Below are 26,435 nucleotides of genomic sequence, written 5' to 3'. Positions count from 1 at the left end.
AGTCGAAATCGCTCCAAATGTTGCTCAGAATAAGAACATGTGTTTATTGCATTGACAAAGTTTTCTGAACCCCAAAATCTTAGTCAAAATATGCCAAGCAGTAACATGTAAGATGCCTATAGTATTAGCTCTAGGTCAGTCGTTCGATGATCTTCCAAAACCATATCCTGTACTTTTCCAACTTTTTCAGGAGTTGATGCACAGGAGAGGACTCCTTTAGTACTTTTATCATCTTTTCAAGGATCTCAGTCACCTATAAACCTTCCAAAACAAAGAATTTTATCACAGCCCGATGTTCAGATGTTTCCATCATTACACAATGCTCTAACATGTCAACTTCATAACGCTTGTATACAGGAATGAGTTGACGGATCGAAATGACATTTGGGCCAAATTCACATGAAAGATGAAATATATAAATATTATTCGCTTTCCAAACTTATCGCCCAACCTAAGTACATGCGCCTGAATGGCTGCAACTGGCAAAACATTCGTAAATGAAACTTCGAACAGCATAAGAGGATTTTTTGTTGCCGTAAAAAGTTTCTCCGTGTACGTTTTCAGACCGTTGAAATTGGATCCCGTATGAACCGCCAGTCCCGTGAAAATTGGGGTTAATCTCCTACTACTCACATTTCCTCGCGCACATGTGCATAGTGTGCGTGTTGTCGAGGGATAAGTGCAGCCACACCGAGAATGGCTTTAATTTCGCAAACGAGAACGAAAGCCCAGCCGCTTTCCACCGTTTTTTTCTCAGTTTCCGAGAGAAACGCTTGCTGTCCATCGGTGGGTGATGGTGGGAGATATTACGCGAGCATGATTGTCTGATGCGAAGATGCCTGCTTGCTGTAGTGCGCTTTCCATCCTCGCCGTGGCAGTTGGAATGATGGATAGCGAATGTTTCATCGTGCAAGGCTCGTTTCGAGTTGGGAAGGAAGCGAAAAGGCATCATGAACGTGAGTTGCTTCAACCAGGCACAAGAGCAAACGAATAAGGCTGGGCCTTCGTTTCGAAAGCAATCATCAATTTTTCGCAACTCTCTCCAGTTGGAGTGGAAGTCGGTCCTCAGGATTGGATACCAAAAAAAAAAAAAAACAAGGCCAGCAACCGTCGACGAAGCTACCGGAAGCGAGCTGTGTCAATTTTTCAAAACCACTGCAAATCCCCAGCCGTGCTGCTTTGTTTCTCACTTCCGGGAGTGAGCCTTGTCTGGTGGGTTGCGTTTTCCCCCTCTTCCCAGGTCCCCCCTTTCGAACCGACACTTTCCAATTCGGAGCATCAAGAAAGGATTTCCGCCTGGAGCGGCTCGAACAACGTGCCGAAAAAAGCCCACGCTCGGCTTGGAAAATCCCGATAAGCCCGCTATGGAATCGGGGTTTTCGGGATGAACCGCGCGCGATCAACGGAACAACGGAAATCGAAGCAGGCACGCGTGCCAACCCTAATGCCCGGGATCTTCGGTTGGAGACGGCGGGTGATGTATGATGGCAGCTTCCGGCAGCTTCTCCAACTCGTCACGCATGTTGGTTGATACACCAATCGCTTGTTCTTTTATTGCCCGCAGTTGTCGCAGTGTATCTCCCTTCACTATTGACGATGATATCAAAGTATTGCTCAGTTTTACACAACATTGTTCGATTGACATCTATTCGATTGTTCTGCAGGTGTTTTTGAGGTTTTCCCCACGGGGAGTGAAGGTAAAATTTAAAAAATCACCTTAGGATTTGTACAACACGAAATATGTTTTCTCCAACTACAAGAAGCAATTAAGAAGAGAGCTCTGTAATACACCATCCATCGTTTAGCGCAATGACCACGGCTTTTAGTGAATTAACCCAACCTATCATACGCTCCACGTACTTTTTAAGGTAACGTGAGCGTCGTTTAGTGACTCGGTCCAAGTAATACAATGGATAAATGTAATTAAAACCTACTGACAACTAAAGTTGTGAACAAATTAGAAAGCATTTCTATGAGAAAACGACCATTACGAAAAAAAATATCAAGGCTCTTTTAAAAATTTGATGTTTTCATTGAAAGTCATTGAAAATAATTTGAAAGAACAGTTCAGCTAACAAAAACATTAAAAAATATTGATAAGCAACAAAAAATCTGTACTACGAAATGAAAAATCCACTTACATACATCTCTTTGAACAAACACGCTCGCAAAAGGCTCAGAAAAGTGACAGCTGTTAAAAGGTGCGGTTAACGCCCTATTAGATGTGGCCATCATCTTAAAAGGGTTGGCCGTCTTCTTAAAACTTTGGACAAAGTCGCAAAACGACGCTCGCATCATCTTAATAACTAAAAGCCGTGACCATCATTCTAACAGGTGATAAAAGGTGTAAGATCCTCCATTGTTCGATATTCTCAGATATTTGAAATTGTTTGGTGTAATTAACCGACAGAGATGCAAGCTTTTCATATATTTTATATAAGACGCTTAGAAAGTGGATTCATTCCAAATCCATGGATTTATCTTCAATACATGTATATTCTTTTATATTTAAATTTCTTTTCTATTCATAAAAATCTCATCCAACGGTGAAACAACAATATTTTATGAGAAGATTTGAATGCATTGCAAATGAGCACAGCATCAAACTGAGACCATTTTTAATACATGAAGCATTGTTCATTTAGTAATTATCGTCCAATTTAAATCAAAACACTAGCAAATTATCAAAGTTGATCAAAATAAACCAAAGATGTATTAAAACTATTCGTAAAAGCATGAAAAGGTAGCAAAATTATTCGTTTTGAAAAGCAAAACGAATAAGTTACATCACAAGTATTGCTTGTCAAAACCGTCAAGTAATTAACCATCCATGTTCTTGAGAAAAATGGTCACGATGTCATGGGAATGGCATTTACAAGTACTGGTTGTATGTTCAGCAAACGTTTGATAAATAAGGGTTAATGAAAGTTGGAATTGGTTAAATTGACTTTTAGAATCTCTTAATTTGCTTAATTTGCTTATTTGCAATTGTCTTCCTCTTTTGCTAATATTGTTTACTTTGCTGGTATTGTTCATTTTATAAGTGTTTCTAAATGCACTTCTACGTCATTATTAACTTCCTCTAAAGTTTTATTAACCAACACAGTTTTTTTGAAGGATGTTGAACTTGTTGACGATGAAAATAAAACTACACTTCGAAACAGTTCACAGCAGGGAAGGACTCAATTAACAACAGGGTAGGACTAATTACTAACCAAAACACGACACACTGCCATCGAAAGAGAGGAAAACGGAGTCAAAAAAACCACCAATTATTGTGCGTTGTTTGTGTTTATCAAAATCAAAAGTGGAAACAGCTCTTCTCACCTAATGAAAAGTTCTCTCTAATAAAACAAAAGCGTGTAGATAAAAAGTACCGAGAACGAGAACAGCAGAGTGGCATCAAATCAAAAAGCGGATCGCGGTTGCGTTCGTGTTTTTCGCGGTCGGGGGAGATGATGGCGGCTTACTTGGGCAAAAAGTCGCAGCCCTGCTGCATCAGCGAACCGATCGCGAACCACATGCAGTTCATCAGCGTGAACTGAGTCTGCAGCTTTTCCGGATGGGGATCGCACGGGTTCGGCGTTGGCCACTCGTACGGCGTGAAGCTGTCCCGGCGAGGTGTGGTTAGGGTTGGTTGGTGTGTTCGGCCCGCGGTGGAAATTTACAAAACGTGCCAAAATGAAGCCGGAAAACACGGGGGCGCAAAACGAAAACGGGGAGAAAACAGAGACGGCATGGTTGATCATCAAAAGCAAGCCAAAAATGAAGCAAAACTCGCCAGCGGAGACCAATTAGCGTGTCCTGGGAGAAGGGGGAACGGGCCCGGAACAGCGGACGCTAAATCAAATTATTCGAACAGGAAAGAAGCGGATGCGAAGGGAAAATGAACGCGGGAGGCAAGGGGAGGGGGTAGGGAGAAGGAGGAATAATGTTTCGCTGAAGGCTGAGCCGGGCAGGTGGCCGGCGTTGTTTCAGTGCGATGATGGAAAAATCGAGTCAGTCCATCAAGCGCCCGACGGAAATGAGAATTTATTACCAACTCCACCGGCTGATTTTGAATATTGATTGGAAAATTAACGTCGAACTGAGGCAAGGGGGTTCCACTTTCTTTCACCTCCCTGCCCCTCGCGTTCGCTGCTCTTCAGTTGGAAACAACGGCAAACCGATATCCGTTACGGAGCCGCGCTTTGGGGAATTATCCCACTTTATTTTACGTGCGCGGATGTTGTTTTTCTACAGTTTTTGTGTCGACGATCAATTTGCTTTTGTTTCGTTCTTTTTCTCCCCCTTTTTGTACAGCGACAAGCGGGAGAAGATTTGTGTTGAACGCTTTTTCAAATCGGTTTTTCACTTCGCATGTTCACTTGCTTTTGCTGCGAGTGCGCTTTACTGTTTTCACCTTCCACTCGTGTTATCTTCTTTTTTCTTTCGTTATTTGTCCCTCCATTTTCCATCCTCGTTGGCTTGATTATCTTTTCGGAATGCTCATCACGAACTTGCAGCGGTAAACGCCATCTTTTCATTATTTTTATCTTTTAGCAGCACGTCCCGACCGACCACGGAAGTGCTGTAACGACTTTATGTCGTGTGAAGTGCGCTCCTTTGGATTAGCGATTTTATCTCCGCCCTTTCTCATTTCTCGAGTGGGATTGCAAGTGGTCATTCAGTTCGTTTCCATTAGCTGCCCTTCGCTGCGAACTCGATTAGCTCGCTCGATGTCCGAAATGCTTTCCACTTGCGGCGAAAGAGCGTGCAGCGTATGAAGAATTGAAAAGGAAATGCACCTCCCGAAACCGGGAGTGGAAGGAAAAGGGTTGTAGAAAATTTCACCATACGGTCGTTAATTGTGACCATTGGACTGCAATTGGAGGTGACAGCAGAAGGAATGGAGGACGGATGATGGGTGGCAGACCGCCCACTGGCAGTCATAAATGGTGGATAATTTTCAATTAGATTGCAGTCGTAAAAATAAATTACTTTGCTTTCACTGCAGCGACGCAATTTTCTTCCTTCCTTCCGTTCTACGAACTGCTCGAATGGAAAAAGGGATTTACGGCGTGAAGAAGACAGTAGACAAATGCGATGAGCTCCACTTTTACTTTCGAGGAGTTGTTTTCCATTTTTCCATTCTTCTGCTGATGCACTCTCCCTGCGTTACTGCGACATTTTCTTCGTTGTTTTTCGTGTGCATTCGGTGGAAGTGTGAAATGGTGGTATTTTTCTATCCATTTACATCAACCCCGGACGTGGAATCGGTACGAATTTGTCGTGGGAGTTGTTGTCCGGTTCGTTGCCACTGACATTATCTAATGATGTGCAATCTTGTTTTCGCGGATTTTCCTTGAACCGTTCAAGTGCTTATCGCCTCACTCTAAACGGTACTTACGAATACATTTGTCAAGCGTTTTTCTGGTTCTCAACAGAATTATTTATATAACGCTAGATGTTGGAAGAGAATGGCGAAAGGCAAGGAAGTGGAGGTATACTCACCGTGCGAGGATGAAGAGCAGCACCGACACGCCGAGGTACGCCGTCGCCATGTAGATCCAGACGTCGAGTGAGAGGGGCGACAGGAAGGAGAACAGGTTGGGCGGCTGCTTGACCGGCTTCCGGTACAGCACCGAGATGCCGAGGTTCATGAACGGCATCGTGAAGTCGACCACCTGCTCGCGATCGAAGGTGATGGTCAGATCGGCGATCGCGAGATCCGCCCGCTGCTCCAGCAGCTCCTTTATCATCCCGTCCCACTCGCTAGGAATTCGCGGTGGAAGGGTGGAAGAAACGTGATCAATAAGTCAGCTGTCATAAGTCGCTCTGACACGTGAACATTTGCCTTTCATTAAAAATCATCCAGTACAAAGTATAGATGCAGTAGAAAAATATAGATCTCCAAAAATATGTCTATGTCCAACTCGAAAAAATCGTATGAGTGACGTGGTACTAAACGCATTCACTGCTTTTGTTTACGCAAAATTGAGTGTAAACCTGCCACTAACTTTTTGGAGAATCAAAGAAGAAAGCAACATTTTTTAATATTGCATTCATGACATTATGCCAACAGCCCCAGAATTCATGACGCAAAATTCAACCGTGTCATTACAGTGTCTTACAATCTCTTATGCTACAATCGATTCGGTCAAATGTATAGAACATGCAACTTGATATATCTTGTGTCGCAGTTTTCAGTTCTGTTTTGTGCCTTGGATACAATCAGTCACTTTTATTTGGGTAATGCCACTGTAAATGTTCTATGAGGTTGAGGTCCACTGATCTTAGGAGGTATTTAGAGTACCTCGGGTAGACTATAGACGGTTGGTGACAAATGGTAAATCTTCAGCGCAGAATTAGGTTGCAACCATTTGCGTACTTTCTTCGTGACTCAAATAGATCTACTTAAAACTGACCAACGAATAGAACTTTTTTTCAAAACTCTTTTGATTTTACTTTGCAAATCACTGTGGCTACATTATGCTTACTTTTCAAGTGAAATGCTTATTTGTCGATATTCAACCTCATAGCTTATTCTTCTTAGCATTTTACCTCTTAGCATTTAGTCTGACAACCCTTTTAAAGAAGTTTTTTAAATTTTACGTCAGTTTTGGAATGTTTGATTCAGGATCTTTACTTAGTGTGCGAACTATTTTTTTCATTGGTCGTCTGTTCTAAAAATCGTGGGCCTAATTTCCTCAACAACTTGACATGGCAACACGTACCAAAAGTCTGGATTCTCTTGTATCTTGTGTTATTTAATTTTGGTAAATAAAATTATACATAAAGCTCATATTGTACACTCTCAAGATCCCGGGAGATTATGAACTATTTGATCAACCAACGGAGTTAAATATATGCAAAAATTCAGAAAGTAAAATTTTGCTTAGCAAATACCAGTACGCTCAATTATAGGATAATTAAAACAGTCATGTTTTTATTAACCAGTTTCATCTGAAGTAAAATGAACGGTTTTCGTTCAATTATTATATTTTAATTTTTCATTTAAGTTAAAATAGAAAACACAAATCAGCGGTGTACTGTTTGCTACAGTAAGCACACTGATCCCGTTGCTTGATGCAACTGATCCCGGATGCTTGAGACATTTATGCAGTAAATTTTACTTCTTAAAATGAAAGAATAAAATATATCAAAACTTTTTCACACATCATTTCTCATGTTGGCATCACAATATTCATATTAATTTACTCGTACTGGAAAGGTTATTGTGTTAGATATCAATAAAAAGTAGGGTAATTATTGTAATTTATTAGTAATTTAGGGTGATTGAATAAACCTGTGTCAAAATAAGAGAGCAATCGGTCAGGTTACCGTCCTGTTTCTACGTGCCAAATTATGAAACATATAGTTATAACTGGTATAACGGGCAGTGTCAGGTGTGACCCGAGTATATGGCATCTACTCTCCGTCAGCACCTGTCACTGGAGATCAGGAAGATAGAACGGTCTCTTCGAACTGAACCGTCTAGGAGAACGGACGAAATATATCGATCGGTCGATCATCGAGTACACGACACATTATTGGCGCAGCCGGTAGGATGTGAGTATAGTGGACAGGTTAAAACAGTGCAAATTAGTGATTCACTTTTTTTGTGATCCTTTGTGTAAGAGTACCCGAAACTCGTTTTTTTATTAATCGTAGTTTCATCTCCGATCGATCGTCAAAGATCGGGTGATTTGTGGTGCCGCCGTCCTGTAAGCACGTGCTCACATCAATTTCCTTTGTCCTATCTATTGTCTCCTCTGACCCAGTTTTTTTCTTTCTCTCTCGTGTTTGAATGGAATTAGATTTGTGCGCACTACTAGATAGACGCAAGATCTAGAAGTAGAATCACACTACCAGATAGATGATTTTTGCTTTTTGTTCCAAACGAGCACATTTTTGAGTTAACCTCGAAAAGAGAAAAGAACGGAAAGAGCATCGAACTTGACGTTCGAAACAGATAGTGCGCACTACTAGATAGACGCGTTATCTAAACACAAAACCGCACTACCAGATAGACGACTTCTGTGTTTTATTGTATTTTTTTTTTCTGTGTGATTGTATGAGTGACGTTGAAAACACATTATTCGTCAGTGATAGCGAAAACAGTGTCGACTTTGTAGATTCTAATAGCACATATTCTGATAGACAATTTATCGAAAATTAGAAATGATGCTGCTCGAAGAATCGCAATCACAATCTAACACATTAGAAGTACTAAACCAAGTATTGTCTCAAATAATCAGTTTAAATGCAAAATTGGAACACATATGTGCAAAACAAGAAGCTTGTGTAACCTCAGTACAAAGGCCATCGAACCCTAGAAACACGTGTTCATCGAACACGGTAATAGAGCCTGTTTTATTGCCTGTTGGTGATAGTTTTATTCGGATTCCCGATCCAATTAAATCAATTCATCCCTACGATGGAAACCATAAACAATTACAGTCGTGGATAACAGTGGCCGAAAACACACTTAAAATTTTTAAAGATTTAGTGAGCACCCAAGTGTATGATATTTACGTACGGGCAATTTTGAATAAAATTACTGGGAATGCTAAGGACGTGTTGTGTCAAGCAGGAAATCCGATACATTTTAGTGAGGTAAAAACAGTGCTGTTAAAATCTTTTGGTAACACATTAAGGCAAAACCCTTCGGATTCTAAACAACATTGCTCTGAAACTACTAACTCGGAAAGCACTAGTTTACAAACCATTAGTTCTGCTGAAAATGTTGGTGACTATTACGTCCCCAATACTGAACGTACAGGAAACCCTTTTTGTTATCAATTATTTTTTAAAACGGCAGACACTAATTCAATTTGTATACTATCACCATTCCCGATTTTACGTAGAACAATTATCATCCACAACAATTCAGTTCACTCAGCTACAAAGTTTACGCCCAACGAGTCGTTGCTATTCAACAATACCAACAATAGAACACCAGAGAAAATAAGTTTTAAAGCGATAGAATTGTTCTCTAAGGCGAAGAATAACATGGTGAAGGCATCAACCAGACAGACAGCTGGAAATAATGTAAAATGTCCTCCACCTACGTTAAACGAAAACCAGCAAGTTTATATTACGCCTAATATTAGGACAAAATCACAACCTCGCGCAACAAAAGTTGTAGCAAAACACGTGGAAGAAAAAACGTTCGAAAACGCAAGAGGCGTGAAACGACACAAGGCCAAAATTAAAAGGCTAAAACAATGCTAGTTAGGAAACTCTTTTCTACCTTGTTTTTCATTATTTTTCTTTAAACTTTGTTTTCAATTTTTCATCTATTAGTTTATTGATTATTTCAAATAACGGAATCCATTAACATTACAAATTAAGCTTCCTTTGTAAATACGTTAAAGGTGAATGCACACACAATACGTTTAGATTAGGTTCGTTTAGGGCTAGTATTAAGAAAAAAAGAACTATTATAACGAATTATGAAAAAATGTATAACTCCGCACTTCTTCGGACGAGGACGACCGACTTTCACCCCCCGGAGAAGTTATAACTGGTATAACGGGCAGTGTCAGGTGTGACCCGAGTATATGGCATCTACTCTCCGTCAGCACCTGTCACTGGAGATCAGGAAGATAGAACGGTCTCTTCGAACTGAACCGTCTAGGAGAACGGACGAAATATATCGATCGGTCGATCATCGAGTACACGACACATTATTATATATGATATTTTTATGTAGATAAAGACCATTTTACCCCTTTTTTATTGAAAAGAGTAAGCCTAAACGCATTAAGCATAACTTTAAACAAACAAAATTAGTCGTTAAACGTGCATTAGAACACCGTAAAATTTCGATAACAAATTGATAACTCCGATTCGGATATCTTTAAACGTCATACGGAAATTTTTTATTGTAAAACTCGATTTGATTTGGTGTTTGATACGCAATCTGTATTTGTGAAAACGAAAACAAATCGGTCCCTGATCTGATAATTCGCTGACGAACTTCAAAAGTACTCTATTGGGTTTTATCGAATCGGTTTTCAAAGGTAACGATGCGTTGAGGGGATTTAAGGGTATTGAATTTCATTGCGATGTGTCGTAAACGCTTGCCCTCGTTGCTGGCGATATGACCCTCTCAAATGTGTAACAATTGTTTTCAGGAATTGCGAATGGCTTGGAGGCTTTTCCCTCTTTCGCTTGTGTCTATTTTATACAAAGAGAATAAATTTACCAGGGAAATTTCCATCGTGCGAAAAAATAACAGACACCACCATTAAAGCGAATTTATCATAATACAATAGGTTGATGCATACTGATTCGCTCGGTAAACACCTCCCAAAAACCCAGCGTGCAAAACCATCAATAACAATACAAGATAGCAGGACGATTTCACACGCAGGTTCATGATTGAAAAAAGTCCAATACAGTATTAGGTTTCTTGAACGTCAGTTTCACGTCACCATGTCTAATTCTTTTCACTGTCGTCATTCCTGTGTTACAATTCTTTGTCAAACTAGTGCTACGTTAGGTTCAGTATGGACTACAATGATGCCGAGTTATGCCCTCAGCAACTTTACAGCATCCAGCTCAAATACTCAGTTGCTTAACGCAAACAATAGCAAAAAGTGACATATTGTGACATACAGTGACTTAAAATTGTGTAAAACTTCCTAAACCCATACGTAAAAATCCTTTTATCCTTTAGACAACAACAACAACGACGAGCAACGGGCACTTCCATGTAAAACACTGTAGCGGGCCAAGAACTTCAGGACTTCAGTTTAGAACATGAAAAAAAAGAGAACTAGTGATGAAAAAGAGACAACTAGTACACGCGTTTGGGCAGCTGAGCCCAGGAGTTCAATGGTGCTGATAAGCAATAGCTAGCTTTTCTGGCAGGTACTAGCAGTCATTGGAGAATAAAAGCTAACTCCTGTTGAGTAGGTTCAACAATAACCTTTGAGGTTGTGTCTGAATAGTGCAACGCAAACATGAGAAATGGTTTGTTTAAATTTCCTGCAGATAACTTACCCCGTCTCCTTGTTGTTGCTACCGTACCGGCCGTCCGGTGCGAGCCGGATCGTGTAGTTGAAGCCGAGTATCTTGGATATCTCGTGGATCAGATCGATCGCGTACCCCTCGAACTGCGAGTTGCCGGTCAGCTTCTCCGCCGAGTCCTTGCGCATGCAGTACGGCGCGCTCAGGATCGTCGTCACGATGAGCGTCTTGTTCTGCAGTATCTCGACGATCTCCTTCTGCTGGTCGCCGTACGTGCGCGTGAAGTTGACGCCCGACGTCGAGTTCCAGGTGCCGCTCTTCCGCAGCCCCTGCGGTCCCAGCTCGACGATGTCCAGCACGAAGTCGCTGCGGAAGCCCTGGTGGTCGAACTTGATGACGTCCGTCAGGCCGCGCATTTCCACCTGCAAAACAAACCAAACAAAGTGTGTTTGTGTGTGTGTGTGTGACGTCACCTGCACCTCCACTGAAGCGTCCTTGGGTACGTACAATTTTCATATAATTGATGAGACTGTAGCCGTGCGGCCACGTGTCCTGCGTGTCGCAGGAGAGTGGATGGATGTCAATCTGCTGGCTGGTGTCCAGATCGTGCAGCGCTTTCGCAAACAGATGCACCGCGTCGTACATCAGGGCCGTTTCCGCCTGCCGAACGAGACAAGAGAAGGGCGAGAAAGAGAGAGAGAGAGAAGGAAAGTGAGTATCCGGTTGAACGTTTATGCATACGAGTTGGGTAAGTGGCCCGGGAAAACCATCCAATGGGCTGTACAATGGGAGTTAGGAGTGTGTGTGTGCCTTCCGTAAGACCGTCAAGGATACAAAATTCCCATCGTTTTCGGAGCACTCGGTGCAGCTCAACTGCCTGCTGCTCATGAATAATGAGACGTCTGGCATGAGGACTTTTGTCCACCGCCCGCAACCGGTGTGCGACGCAGCGTAAACAAACCCCCGGGACGGCTCAAATTAGCATTCATACCGACGAGCGCGCGACCGTTTGCCGGGACCGCAAGGTTAAATGTAAACGAGGCAATTATTGGCATTTCATTAGCCCACAACCGGCGGGATCCGGCCCTCGCCCGGTGTCGGTGACGACGACCAACACGACGACGACGACGACGACGATGGGATGGCGTTGACGTTCTCGAGTACCGGGTGTTGAAGTGCCGAAAGAAGGCTCGATCAATCATGCACCCGGGTCGCATGCAAACAAGCGAAACCCACGCCGTCCCACTAGATATACTTACACACACACACCCACACAAATAGGGGAGAAAATGGAAAACTTTATGGTTAGAATCACCAGATGCCACCCGAACAAGTGGTTCCATCAGCTTTCCAATCAAATTGCTCCCCCCAGCCAACATATTCCGCGCGAGCTACAAACACCAATGCAAGCAGCCGAAAAACGAGAAGGAAAACTCTAGTGCATAGGAAAAACCGGGCGCCCGTAAAAGTGATTCATTCTCGGCCCACGCTACGACTTCCGGCCCTCCCCCACCGGACACGGGTCCGGGCCACACTGACAGCTGTCACAATAAAGCCGACCCAAGCCGGAAAGAGATCGCCCACGTTTCGCCAGCCTCCCTCCCCCGAAACGGGTGACACACCTGAGTGATTTCCGCCCGAAACTCCCCCCCCCCCCCACGCTGGTGGACAGTTTTATTTAACGCTTTGCCTGGTGCACTGATGTTTACTTAACGTGTCCCAGCCCGAGCGGCGATCCGCATGACCGGACAATTTTGATAAAACAAATATCAAAACGGGGGAGGACAAGGGGCTCCCGTTTGATCGGAAAATCGGTGGAAAGCGGGAGTCACAGATGAACAGTTGGAAAGTAAAAAGTGGTGGTCAATTTCCGGCCCGAGACTGTAATGCGACACGATCGAATGGACGGACGATGGACGGACTGCACAATGAGGTCGTGGTGGAGTAAAGAGTTCAACAAGATATGATAAAATATTATCAGCAAAGTTTTTCAATTCACTCTAATTCACTCATTGAGACTGATATGATTAGAACGAAAGCATTATCATTTTCCATAAAACAAATTTTAGTACAGTTTTAGTACAATCAGTTTTGGTAAAATTTGGTGTTAAAATTTATTTAATCAACGGTTCTAGAAACTATAGCGATAACTAAACATTCTCAAAGATGCATTATTTTAATTTTATTGCAACCTCCTACTGTATGAGTCTATAACTATATTAGTGTAACGGGCTACTACATATATTGCTGCTATAACCCGCAAGTGAATGACATGGCAGTTACAACGTTCCAACGTTCTTAAATTCAAAAGCGAAATTCGGACATTTTTTATGTTTTAATAACTTCTTCTCTAAAAGAGATAACAACACGACCCTTTACATGACACTTTACTTTCCTTTCCTCTAAACTAACATGCAAGAATGATAAGTGAAAATGCGTTTATCCATCGAAATAATAGGAAAAAAGTGGAGGAAGGTCATTAAATATGTTTGCTTTGTTTTAAAATGTTCTACACGTTGACTGCCAAGCGTTTTAGCACAGTTTGTAGTGAAATCTCTTTATATTAACATGTTAACTGCCAATGGTCCACGAAACTCATATATTACTATACTAATATAGTAGTAGGCTCTTGTTAATGTACAAATTTATCCTTAGGAAAGCGTGGTCTATTTGTTAGTTGTTTAAAATCAAGTCTCAGTATTTTTTTTACACACAAATTTCATCAAACAAAGATTGTACTAAAAAATTATCTATAGACGTTTGGCGTTGAAAGTGTTAAACTTCTTTATAAAATAAACAAAACGGTGGTTTATCGAAAACTAAGCAAAGACTCAGTTTCCCAAAACATTAGTTATTAACACGACTATAGTTTTTGATTTGTATTTTATTTCATTCATTGGACAAAAACTGTTTAGAACTGATAACAGCTGACTATAAAAAATAATAGCCATTAAAATTAAAATTATTTCAGAAAATGAAACAAAAGTTCAACAGGCTGCTAACAATTGCCGACATTCAAGAAAATAACTCGACTAAAAGTAAAAGATTGTAAAATTTGCTACAAAACAATAAACACGGTAATGGTATAAAGTTTAACGTTCACGTTATATGAAAAGAACGAAGGAACATTGATTCAAGTTCTTTTAATTACACACTCAAACAAACGCACATACCGAAAGTGTGCACTTATTTTTCTTTCTTAAAATTGTTATGGAATGAAAAATAGAAAAACTAACGCGACCAAAGTAGACAAAACACGAACGAGTGGAGATAAGAACTATTTCAACTGTGTACAAAACTTAAGATCTACAAGATTTCTCATGTATCTCATAATCTGTACGTCTGTAAACCCGACGCTGGACGACAGGGCTTGCCTTCGTCATCCTCAACCCAAAATCAGGTCGTAATGAATTCCGGTTGAGGTTTGTGTGATGTGGAAAAGTTGCGACAGCGGCATAATAAGCCGTGGCCGGTCCCCCGGACGACCGGAAACGACGCTGACGTGGGCGGTGAAATTTATTGCGGCCCCCATCGTCGGGACCCGGGGCTTTCTTCGTCCATCCGGGCGTTGTCCTTCGTTTGCATTTTTATTGCTTCCGAAAGCACCGGCACCGGCCGGCGGTGGAAAAATAGACAAATTGAAATAATGTCACCCGCGTTGACGGGTGGAGAAGCGTCTGGGTGAAAAGATTGCATGCTCTCCAGGAGGGTTTTCCGGTGGGTTTCTTGACAGCAGCGTGCCCTTCCCCCAAATGCTGGGGACCGGTCCAACGAAGAACGATGTTCTTCCAGACCCGACTGACTGACTGACTGGCGTTTGTGAGAGGCGGAACGTGAAGCTCTAGCCGAGGGAAGGCTCTGAGTGACAGCGGAACCTCGGGCATTATGGCCGAAATGGCAGAAGCCCCGGGACTACTCACCTTGATCACGGTCACGTTCTCCTGGACGGGTCGAGCGGGCGCAATAACGAGGCGTGATCCCAATCATCCGGCAGGTCCGTCCGTCCCAATTTCGTTCGGAAGTCGTGAGATTTGGCAGAGGCGATGTTAGAACGAGAGGGAGAGACACAAGAGCACAGATAAAGAAAGCCCGAGTGGAGTGAAATACCGCACCGGCACCAGTGCGGTGGTCAGCGTGATTTATGAACTCGCATCAGCGCATCCGACAAAAAAAAAAAGGAATGGGAACCTACCGCCGTTTTGAAGTCCACCTTCTTGCCGAGCCGGGCCTCGCCGACGGTCCAGTTGTGGATGGCCTGCGCGACCTCCGGGTTTTCCGGATCGACCAGCCGGAACGCGGTAATGTTCGTGCCGCCGTACTTGAACTCGTCCAGATTGATGGTGTGCAGGTCCTGCGAAAATCCGCCGCAAAGGGAGAACATGTGCATCAGAGCGAACAGGAGGAGGGGGAGGGAGTCGTTGCCGATAATGAAAGTGGCGGCCACACACTTACCAGCGAGGTGATCAGATAGCTGTGGTAATCGCTCATCATGCCGATCTGCTGCGCTTGCTTCAGGACCTCATAGATACGCTCGGTCGAGCAGTCGAGCACGATGTGCGACTCGGCCGAGTTTTTGATCTGCTTCAGGAGGGGCCTAAGAGAAGGGGAGATAAGAAAGAGAGAGAGAGAGCAGAGGTGTAAGGACATGATTATGAGTCCCGTACATGTTGTCAGTTGATTACGATGGACGATGGTCGAGTTCCATCGCAGAGTTGTCACGAGAAGATGAAAGTCTTGAAATAAGCCACGAGGAGGGAATCAGCCTTAAACTAATGACTTTCAATATAGAATTTTCCATTACTCAAAGTGAAAATGTTCACAGACATCACATATTTAGTCAAATAGATATGCTTGGAGCTATTTGAGAATCCATCAATTGATTATTAGTCATTAATTTCAAATTATCAGAAGCTATACGTAATATATGAACAGTGTATTTTCAGATGCCGTTGGGAATACTCGCATCTACTAGTTTCTATAGAAACTATATATATAGTAGTAGGAAGGAAAACAGTTAAAGAACTTAAAACGAATGTATACCAAGGGTTGAAAAAATTAAACCATGAGGATGACGTGAAGATACACACGGGAAAGTCTACATTCTTTAAAGACAAGTGTAAAATACACAAGTCAAACAATTGTGTTTGGAGGAATCGCACCAAAGTATTCAATGATGAAAGTTATAGCAAATACACAGTTAGTGGGTTTAACTCCATAAAATAAAAAGTAGTCATACTTTACAATAGTTTCAAAAGTAAAATAAAGAGACACAAGTAAAGTCGACACGTGTAAAGAAGCTGAAAGGAATCTTCTCATCAAAAATTCGGAAAAGGTACTTGATAGAAGGAATCTGCTTAATTAATCTGCATCGACTAAATCTTTTAGATGCATCGACCAGATCTTTGTTTTTCATGTAAATCAGAAAAGCCAAAATCATACTGCAAATAGATATGAATTTCAAATAACATAAAATGGAATAAATAACAAGAATGCAAAACTAAGTGAACTTAACACGTTTAGATCGCGTTGGATAACCGCAGCAGGAATTACTTGGACAATTTCTAAAATGACAAAAGCATCCTATTTAACCTGAGAGAGTACTGTGTATGACTTATCAGTGCATGGTTTAGAGTAGAAAAGGTTAAGTCTGTCAAACGATAAGGATATCATAAAATTATCCGACAGCTATGGGATTTTAAGTCATTTGAAAATATCAATAAATTAATTTTATATATTTTTTTATAATATCAGCTGTATTCATGATTTCACTATTGAACGCCACTCGTACCACATTTTTATAACAAACAGTTCCATAAGTTTTAAAATTTTGAATGCAATATAATTAAGTAATTAAAAGCATGATTAACTTAGTTTTAATACAGTATCGTGTACTAATCCGTGATTCGTATTCCATTTTCTACCAGTTCAAGCTACAGAGAAAGCAATGTTCACTCAACTGTTCACTGTTATTTTGCAAAAAATTAGACTAGACGTCTGAAAATATTCAGCAGACTTAAAAAAAAAGTCATAGAAGCATTCCCGCATAATCCACCCCCGATATGCAATATGTTATCTTTTATGCGCCACAATAATATGTCCCGAGCCCGGCCCCGGGGCAGCCACCGGACACTACGTGCGATAATGTGATGTGATGCGGAAAACCGCTTGCAAACTTGTCAAAACTCGTCGCCAGCATGTGAAGTGGCGTGACATCTCTGACTTAATAAACAGCTCGTACCGGCGTCTGGCGTTGCCTGCACACGACCAGCTCGTGTAATTGCACTTCAGAGGACGATCGCCCTGCCCCGAGGATGTGCGGGGTTGGGGCGGAAAATTTCATCACTGAAAACGCATTTGCGTCTGGAACGTAGAAAGTTGTACATTTTTCTCCTTCCCCAGAGAGAGAGAGGGGGGGCGCACCCGGGTGGGAAATGAAAATAAACTGCATGTACGGCTCGAGCCAGCGGGAAATTCGTTCACGAAAGTGGGCACTTCCCAATCCAATCGCCAGCACGACGGACAGCTATCGCTTCGTGGACGTGCCGTGGCCAAGCAAGACACTTGAAGTGAATATTTCATAAACTAAATGGGGTACGCGGTTTCCCCAAAGGGACGTTGCAGTCGCAGCGTGGCGTTGGAGAGAGTTTTCTGCCGGTGTTTGCAATATTTAACGATATACATGTTGAACTGCACCGATTCGTAGGCGGGATGCGAAGGAAAAGCTCAGGTCAGGGATCATTCAAATTTGGACATTTACATCAACCATTGCGAAGTTAAATTAAATCCTTTTGCACTTGTAGTTTATTTGTTCTCACATTCCAGGGCAAATAAAAATACTGTTAACACGCTGACTGCCATGCCAAATCAATGAAAATGCAACATAAAATGTACAGTAATACTTAATATCAATTCTTTAGGAAGCTGAGGTTTTGTTTTCAAAAATCGTTGCCTCAATAAATGTTACAAACGAATTTTATTAACACGTTGTGGTGGGTGGCCCAAAACCCAAAAGAACCCAAAAGTGGGTGACAACAAAACTCAGTTCTAAAAAGTTTTTGACCCATCAATAAATGAAAATGCAACATAAAAATTATATTTATATTTTATATCAATTCTCTGGGAAGTTTGTGGTTTTATTTAGCCTTCAAAAATCGTTGGTTTAACAAATTTTATGAACAAATTATATTAAAAAAGATTGTTCTAAAAAAGTGTGCTAAAAACCCTTGGCATTCAACGCGTTTAACACGTTGCGTACCGCGTCACCCAAATATGGGTGACGGCAATTTTAGTACAAAAAAGTTTTTGACCTATAAATAAATGAAAATGCAACATAAAAATTATTGTAATATTTTATATAAATATTTTGGGAAGCTAAGTTTTTGCTTGGCCTTCGAAAACAATCGGTTTAACAAATATTATAAACAAATTGTAATTTGAAAAATTGTACTAAAAATTGTGCTAAAACGCTTGGTACGCAACGTGTTAAAAATAGTGTTCTAAAAAAAACGCTTGGCCATGTCACCCAAAAGTGGGTGACAGCAGAAATTAGTTCTAACAAAATTTTGTCCCATAAATAAATGAAAATGCAGCATAAAAACTATAGTATTATTAAAAACAAGTTCTTTGGGCAGCTAAGTCTTCGTTTTGCCTTCGAAAACTGTCAGTTCAACAAATATGATAAACAAATTTTATTAAAAAATGTCATGCTAAAAAAGTGTGCTAAAAACGCGTGGCAGTCTTTACACTTTACATCTTTAGTTTATTCGTTCTGTATTTGATTCATTATAAGAGAGGAATAGACCATGCGACTACACTTCATCATCCTAAAATGAACAATCAAAAGAAAGATGAACGTAATTACAGGACAGCAACATGGTCCATCTCTGAGTCGGACAAAACCGGCCTGAATCCTTCCAGGCTCTCGCCGACGAATTCGAACGGACGCAGCTTAGAACCGTTTTTCCACTCTGGTACAATGTTCTTTCGGCTTCACAAAAGCCCCTCACCGAGCAAACAAGGCAGAAAATTACGAACCAGAGTACGAATTGGGCGTGAACGGTGCGAGTACGTACCCACCGGAGAGGATAGCGATGCAACTGTAACTGTAACAACGTCATAATTGTGAACATCGTCATCAGGAAAAGTAGTCCACCGTTACTTTCCAACGAGGGTGGAATCGCTCGTCCCGCAATAAATTCGCGATTGGCGTTGTCCGCATTCCGGTGACCGTTCGCCCTGACCACAGAGAGTTGCGAAACCTTCCAGGGACTTTCCGACAAATGATCCACCATCTGTGGCGCAATGGGCTATTTGAATGCCATTCAATGGCTGACTGCACAATGCGATTGCGAAATTGGCTGGATTTGCGGTGCATTCGCAGCAAATTGTCGCCATCTATTTGAGGGCTTACGTGCGACGTTAGGTCGTCCGATTCCCGCAGGGAACACGCGTCAGAGTTGGAGCGCATTTACGAATAGGTTTGGCATAAGTTCGTTACATCCAGATGCGGGACAAAAGCCGACTGAACTGTGCGCTCCTAGTGAAGACATGGCTGTTTTACAAAGTTAGCTCAAAATACCTAACGGTATGGTTCTGGTTTAGCTAGAATAGACACATTTTGTTTGGGGGGCTGGTACAACGTCCTGTGTTTAAAAATATGCAACTTTTTGTTACATTTCACATTTTAAATACTTTGGTTCCTCACTGTTCTCTAAATAATTATTGATTTGCTTAATCTCGAGGCTAAAACAAAGTATTTTAAAAGTCTTTGATCATGTACTCTTTGATGTGACAGGAAATTCTGATCTTGCCATGGAACTAATAAATATATTATTGCATGTATGTAAATGGTGTCCGATATATTTCCATCATCTATTTTCATCGAGTCGTAGTGGAGTCGCCACAGGTCATGTACTTTCTGTATGTTTTTTCTAACTTTCTACTGTACTTATACAAGTCATTGAAATAAGTAATTTTGTTTAATTGTAAATTGATAATGAAAAATTAATCTTAGACGGTGCAGAAAGAAAACCTAAGAAAACACCGATATGATTGTAACATTTTTTACTTTTAGTCATGAATAGCGAGCGAGATCAAACATCGATTTTCTGGTTATATTTTTGGTATACTTTGATATTGCTTTATAATGTTTAATTTTCACTTTTGAAAACCTTGGAAGATTATGTCTTTTATCTCTTGTTTCGGGAAAATGTTTTCGTTAAAAATGAGTATTGTTACTCATGCACATCATTTTCCTTATCGCAATGGATAAAAGCATTTAATAATTGGAAAGCTATATTAAATACACAATACGCCCATAAAGGATCAAAATATCAATGTTAGGTATCAACACTTCGCATAAACATTCTCTATTAATTAAGGAAAAGATATGAATTTCGTTGAGAAAAGATGAAAATAATTAGATGAGAATGAGACAAAAATCAAAAAGAGTAGTTTTTGATAGAAAATAATTTTCCCATCTCGTTTTAGGATTTTGAAGGAAAACTATATTAACTTGATGTGATTACCTAGGTGAATATGATGAGTTACATATACAACAGCATGCAAATAGTGGAAAAGGAAATGTGAACTATTCATCAGATCACATTGTTGAAAAAGAAATAATTGGAAATTGAATCCGAATCGAAATCCGATCGGAAATAATAAAATTAATCAGAGTGGCTTCATACTAGAGCAATTGGTTCAATTGTTCTCTTGATATCTCCCATGTGGATCAATTAACATTCGTTATAAAGTATGTGCCAGAGTTGGCAAGAATAACAATTTTTTTTTCGGTTTAATTTCAATTGAAAAACGTAACAACTGTATGACAATATTGCAAACATGTACAATCGATTACAAGCTCTTTGGAAGCAAACAAGTCCAACTCTGGTCTGTGGTATAGAATCATCAGTGTAATGGAATTATTTGAAGGGCTCCGATAACCCTATCGCTTCGGGTCCTGGAATAGATTAATCTACCTCTCAACATAGAAGTGGACTTCAAACGATGGAGGTTACCGTAATTACTCAAATGTATTCTCTGGGGAGCTTGGTTTTCGCAAACCGTTGGTTTTAAAAAGTTGATTACAAAATGTTTGTCAAAGCCATCAGGGAACGTAGTTCTAAAATCTACAAGGTGTATAAGTAAATAGAAAAGTAAAAAAGTAAAAGACAACTAATCTTATTGCCGGAATAAAAGTCAAAAACAATGTACTTAAACAAGTCCTAACTATAACAAAACGCTGTTCTTGACTATGTTTAAGCATATTTCATTTGGAAAAGCCTTTTATAACAACGCCACTCTGGTAAGGATACTACATTCTATAATGAATGCAGATTTTCGGGAAAAAAAATATCGAAAAAAATCTAAAGAAATGATAAGAAGGGAAAACAAAGAAACATCTTTCAAGGCAGTTTATTTAAGTCAGAACTGATGATGAGCATATTTGACTGACTTTTTTATCCAGATAGAAAAACTAGCCTCTTAGTTCATCAGATCTCTATCTAATGAATTGATTTGAGAAGCTTTAGCTTCTATAAAATATAAACAAGCAAACTTTGGCCATTTTCAATACTGCAAACCTTCGAATTTGAAAGAAAATAAGGCCAGCAGATGGTCTTGAAAAACATTTGAAGTTTGTCAAAAAGTTTTGACTGTGTTGTTCCAAAAACTATATTATTAAAAGACGAACAGAATTTTGTATACAAATATATTGGAAACCAGTTTAATGATAAATTAATCCTTTATCATAGCAAATAGGATAGACTACTTCTGTATAAGTACAACGCTTTATTAGTTACGGGGCAGGATCAGGAGTTTCCTATCACCTGTTATGGTAGATTTTAAATGGATCATTAGTTTTCGTTTTTTTCCCGTCCGTTCTGCCCTTGTTTTCTGCTCCACCAAACATCACGCACCCATTACGCACATTTTAAAGCGGTACAACTGCCATTGACGAGTTCAATTGGTTACACATTAGTGGGTTCACTTGTCATGAAATCGATCCCCCTTCGGCTCCCCTTTCTACTCCACCATCATCCTAGCGTTAATCGGGGCGATTGCATCCTCATGCATCACACGAGCGCCATTTGCGTCGATTGCAGTGTCGAAACCATACACGGGGAAAACAAAAAACCCCCGTGCACACGCAGGCTCCAATGTGGTGGATGGGGGAGGTTTACAAATGGGTTCGGCTGGCGGAAGCTTACGGTGAATAATGCTTACACCCGACCGGACAATGTTTGCGGTGCATTTTAAACCGTTTCGATTGATGAGCGCGGGGAAGAATTCACGGGGGGAAGGAGGGAGGCGAAAATGTGGGAACGAACAGCAACCTCAAACCTGATCCCAGCAGGAAACTGATGCGATGAAAACCCCGAAACAACCCCGAGGGAGGAGCGGTGCAAATAAAACAAAATGGCTTCCGTCCCGTTCGACCGCGTGCGGGTTGTGCGTGGCCTGGGAGCCTGGTCGTACATATGTTGTGTTTTGTCGGTGAGGGAAAATTTTGCGCATTACCCCCACCCCTCCCGACTCCTCCTCCCCCTCCCTTCGGGGGTGCGGGTTGTTGTTTTATTATCCATTTTTTCCGGATGTCCTTTTAATTCCGTTGCGTTCAAATTGCAACAAGAACAAAGGCAGCTGTAGGCGTGAACAGGATCTCCGTTACAACACCCATCCTGCGTCGGCATCGGGTACGGGAAGGAAGGAAATGTCTGACAACCGACCTGCTCCTCCATCGAAAAAACAAAAAACGGGGTTGGAAATTTCGGTTCACTCGGTCCATTTGCTCTGGCTTCGGGCCAGCTGAGCCCACGGAAAACGGTGAACAACGGGTGCGGGGCGTGGCCACATTTTCCCGCGGAAAAGGTCCGCGCGGCCGTGCGGTGGGCTCGCTCGTGCGGTTTGTTTGATGCAGTAAATTTTCACCGGAGGGAAACGCTCCCGGCGAACGCCAACCGCAAAACCCCAAGTATGCAAACCCCCTTTCTGGCGTGTAGTTGTGGGCAGCGTTGTGTGAGCGCGAAGGATTTTGCGCGGCGAGTGGATTAGAGTTGGTTGTTTGATTTGGGTTGTAAAACTTCCGCGAGTTTTCTCCTGTTAACGATATTCTGAGCTAGGAAACAAATGGTTCCAAATAGTACCGTTTGTAATAGATAAATAAATGGCAACTTTTAATTGAATACTCATCTCATTAAACTTCATTTGTAACTACGATATCAGATGCAAAATGGAACCCTCATGGATGAATTTGTCATTACGCAGCTCAAAAACGAATATAATTGTTTTTAACATTAATCCGTAATGATTAAATTTGATGAGGAATGTCAGAAAACTTTTCGGAATACGCAACACGATTGATTTTTATGAAAAGAACAAATAAATTACATAGCATTACCTGGTTTGTGGAGCAGGTAAAACTAAAAAGTTGCCCAATCGGGAAACTAGTTGAAGGTGCAAATAGACGACAGAAACTGTTGTAAATCGGGTAGTTTCATTCGTCTTCATTTCTGTTGACTTCAAATTTAAAGAAACTCAGTAAATACGCACAAGACTCACAACAAATTAACATCAACAGTCAACCAGCAATCTTGGACCGATAACCAGACTGAGCAAGATAGTACAAAAGCTAAATAACATAACAAAAATTATATTCATTTAGCGTTGACAACCATACGAGTGGAATCAAATCGTACAGAACGACGTGTTACTTCTGTCGTTTAACGGTTATTTAAAATGGTTTTGACAGTGCACAGAATTTAATATCTCATAAACGGCTGAATTTTTTTTTTTCTTGAAAAAAGACCATCTCTTTATTTCTTTTGATACGTCATTTTGGTAGCTCTTTATAAAACACTATAACTTCGCTATTTTGACGATTTTTCAAATCCGTGAGCGGTTGCTTTTAGTATATTTGTTGAGTGTCTTTTGACATTTTCAGTTTTTTTATTTTACCTCTTCACCATTACGGCGTTCGACTTCGATTTCGATATACAAAACGCATAATATAAATAAAAAAGTAAAGTGTGCGCTGTAACTAAATTGCGTAACGCAACATTTAAAAACTAAAAGCATATTTTTGCGATTACAAATAACGCCATAAATTGACAGCAAAACATAATATAACGAGAAGTAGTAAACCATCCCACTTAACGCATCGAAGTAGTCGCGTACGGAAATTAAAATAATCCACAACACCAAGCTTAATTCGTGGCGTCATTTGTGATCTAAAACATAGGATCCTATTTTTCATAGATGCCTCGGTAAATTAACTTCCTAGCGCACAATTTTACGGGTTTTGAACATACATTTTATATTTTGAAAAACTAAAACTTGAAAGGGATGCAAACTCCGTTCAATTCGATCTCTTTTGCTTTACACCAAGCTATGAAATGATGAAGAGGTGCATTAAAAACGTCACGAGAAAGTCAACAAATATATTAGAAAGTAGCTGTTTACGGACTAGAAAAATGCTGAAAAATAGAGAAGTGATAGCGTGTTAAAAAGAATGGTCAAAATGACCATTTATTTATTATCCAAAGCCAGCATATATTATTTATTTATTTATTTATTATCCAAGTCAATTTATTATCCAAAGCAAAGTGCAATCATCTAAAGGTGGCTTTAAGCGTTAAGAAGAGTTAATCGAATAATTTTGATGAAAATGGTGCCTACTCTCGGTGGATACTTTACGATAACTGAAAGTTGGAATCGTTTAAATCGGCTAAAACTGAATGATCGAAAAATATTCGCCTCTCACCAGCTGCCAAAATGTTTGTAATTTATTACAAACCTAAATGCGGTACATCATCTGCCATTCCCATGCTTGCGCCACGTGTGGGACAATGGGGAAAAGAGCAACCCCTACCGCGTGTGGTTGGAAAACGGGTCGCGCAAATGGCGCAAAAATTATGACCCTTTTCACGGCTCGATTCCTCGTGCGGGATGCTCATCATGCATGTGTTTTCCCCCTTTGCCGAGGCAGGGGTTAACTTGTTCGTTTATGTATGTGTGTGTGTGTGTGTGTGTCCGTATATAGTTGTAACGTGGTCGGGAGTATAAACCAATCCCGCAGCCGAGGACGTTGTTTTTTGGTCAACAACCGGGAAAAGCGAGAGAGAGGTACCGTTCATCAGCGCATTTAACGCCAACGCAGTCATCAGCATCACGCGCATCGTCATGATCCCTATCCCCCCTTCCCCAATGTCAGTGTCATTTGTGTGTGTGTGTGTCACGTCCCCTGTGTGCTGAACGACATCGGGGAAACGGTGCCGCACAAGTGAAACAAATTTCAATTTGAAAATTCATATAAATTTCCACCCACCCGCCCACCTCCCACCTGCCCCGCTACCAAGGGCAGAAGATAATGAAGTACGATGCAGCCACACGCCACTCCCCCATCACCACCCGCGACATGTAAGGTACTCGAGGAAAACAGGGAAAAAAAGAACACCCCACCATCGAGCCCTCATTTGATATTCATCAGACAAGCATGCGAGTGTGTGTGTGTATGTCCCATGGAGTGCAGTTGATTTGCGAGGCGCGCACCGAATAATATAAAAAATAAATGACATATCCGGCCCCAAAAACCCGCCCCCAAGAAAAGAGGGGGCCACCTTTTCCGGTCGGGAGGGTCGATTCCCCTGAGCGATTTCGAGGGGGGGGGGGGGGGGGGGCGACGGAGGAAAAACCGGATCTTCCCTCCTCCGGGTCGCTAGTGAGATGCGTGTGTAGCAAAAAAAAAAGAAACACCCCACCCCTCCGGGAAAGGGAAGGAAGGACGTGCAGCGGAAATGATGTCGTCGAAAACATTGCGACTAGTGACATTTGGCGTTTTGGGGCTTGTTGCTCGCCTGAGCCCAACCCCAGGGGGGCCCAAGGGGTTCCGGGGGGTAAATTACGACAGTGAGAGGGAAGGTTGGAGGGAGGGAGGTCGACCAACAACCTTGCAAATGGGGAAAATTTTAATGAGATACCACCGACGCAAACACCGAGCCTTTCGGTGTGCCCCTTGTCGGGCACGAACGTCCGGAAGGGTGAAGGCGGTCGTGGAGGGAGAGGGAGGAGGGAAGCAGGGTGGGGTTTCAGGTCGAGTGTATCGCGTTTCGCGGTGGAAAGCCTAGTTTTTGGGTGGGATGATAAATGCAGTCATCCTGCTCCGGATGCTTGCAAGCTGGCGCAATGCACACCCAGTTTACACACACACACACACACACACACACACAAACAAACACAAAATGGAACACAGGACAGGAGGTGGGGGGGGGGGGGAGAGGAACGCTCATGTTTTTGGTGGAAAATTAAACCGAAACGATGTTGTCCGTGGCGCTTGGAAAAACCGAACCATTTGCACCGGCGTCAATGATCTCCCGATCGAAGGGGTGGGTTTTTCAGGAGAGGGGGAGGGAGACGAGAAGTAAGAGGAGAAGGAGGGGGTGACCATCAGGAACTGTTTCGGAGAATATTAACGGCTT

General features: G+C 41.5%; 1 protein-coding gene across 1 annotated transcript in view; it reads right to left on the bottom strand.

The window, feature by feature from the left end:
• The window catches only part of LOC131291302 (glutamate receptor ionotropic, kainate 2), a 52,230-nt gene that overhangs the window by 22,846 nt on the left and 2,949 nt on the right, over positions 1-26,435 (bottom strand). Inside the window, exons 2-8 of the mRNA XM_058320500.1 lie at positions 15,412-15,553; positions 15,152-15,310; positions 14,880-14,900; positions 11,467-11,619; positions 10,993-11,381; positions 5,494-5,754; positions 3,471-3,608 (exon numbers count right to left, since the gene is read on the bottom strand). Of these exons, the coding sequence (XP_058176483.1) occupies positions 3,471-3,608; positions 5,494-5,754; positions 10,993-11,381; positions 11,467-11,619; positions 14,880-14,900; positions 15,152-15,310; positions 15,412-15,553 (1,263 nt within the window). The remainder of the gene's footprint in view (positions 1-3,470; positions 3,609-5,493; positions 5,755-10,992; positions 11,382-11,466; positions 11,620-14,879; positions 14,901-15,151; positions 15,311-15,411; positions 15,554-26,435) is intronic.

Source organism: Anopheles ziemanni, chromosome X (assembly GCF_943734765.1).
Source record: "Anopheles ziemanni chromosome X, idAnoZiCoDA_A2_x.2, whole genome shotgun sequence".
Lineage (NCBI taxonomy): Eukaryota > Metazoa > Arthropoda > Insecta > Diptera > Culicidae > Anopheles > Anopheles ziemanni.
The sequence above is the reverse complement of the archived record's forward strand: the minus strand, read 5'-3'. Positions and strand labels throughout refer to the sequence as shown.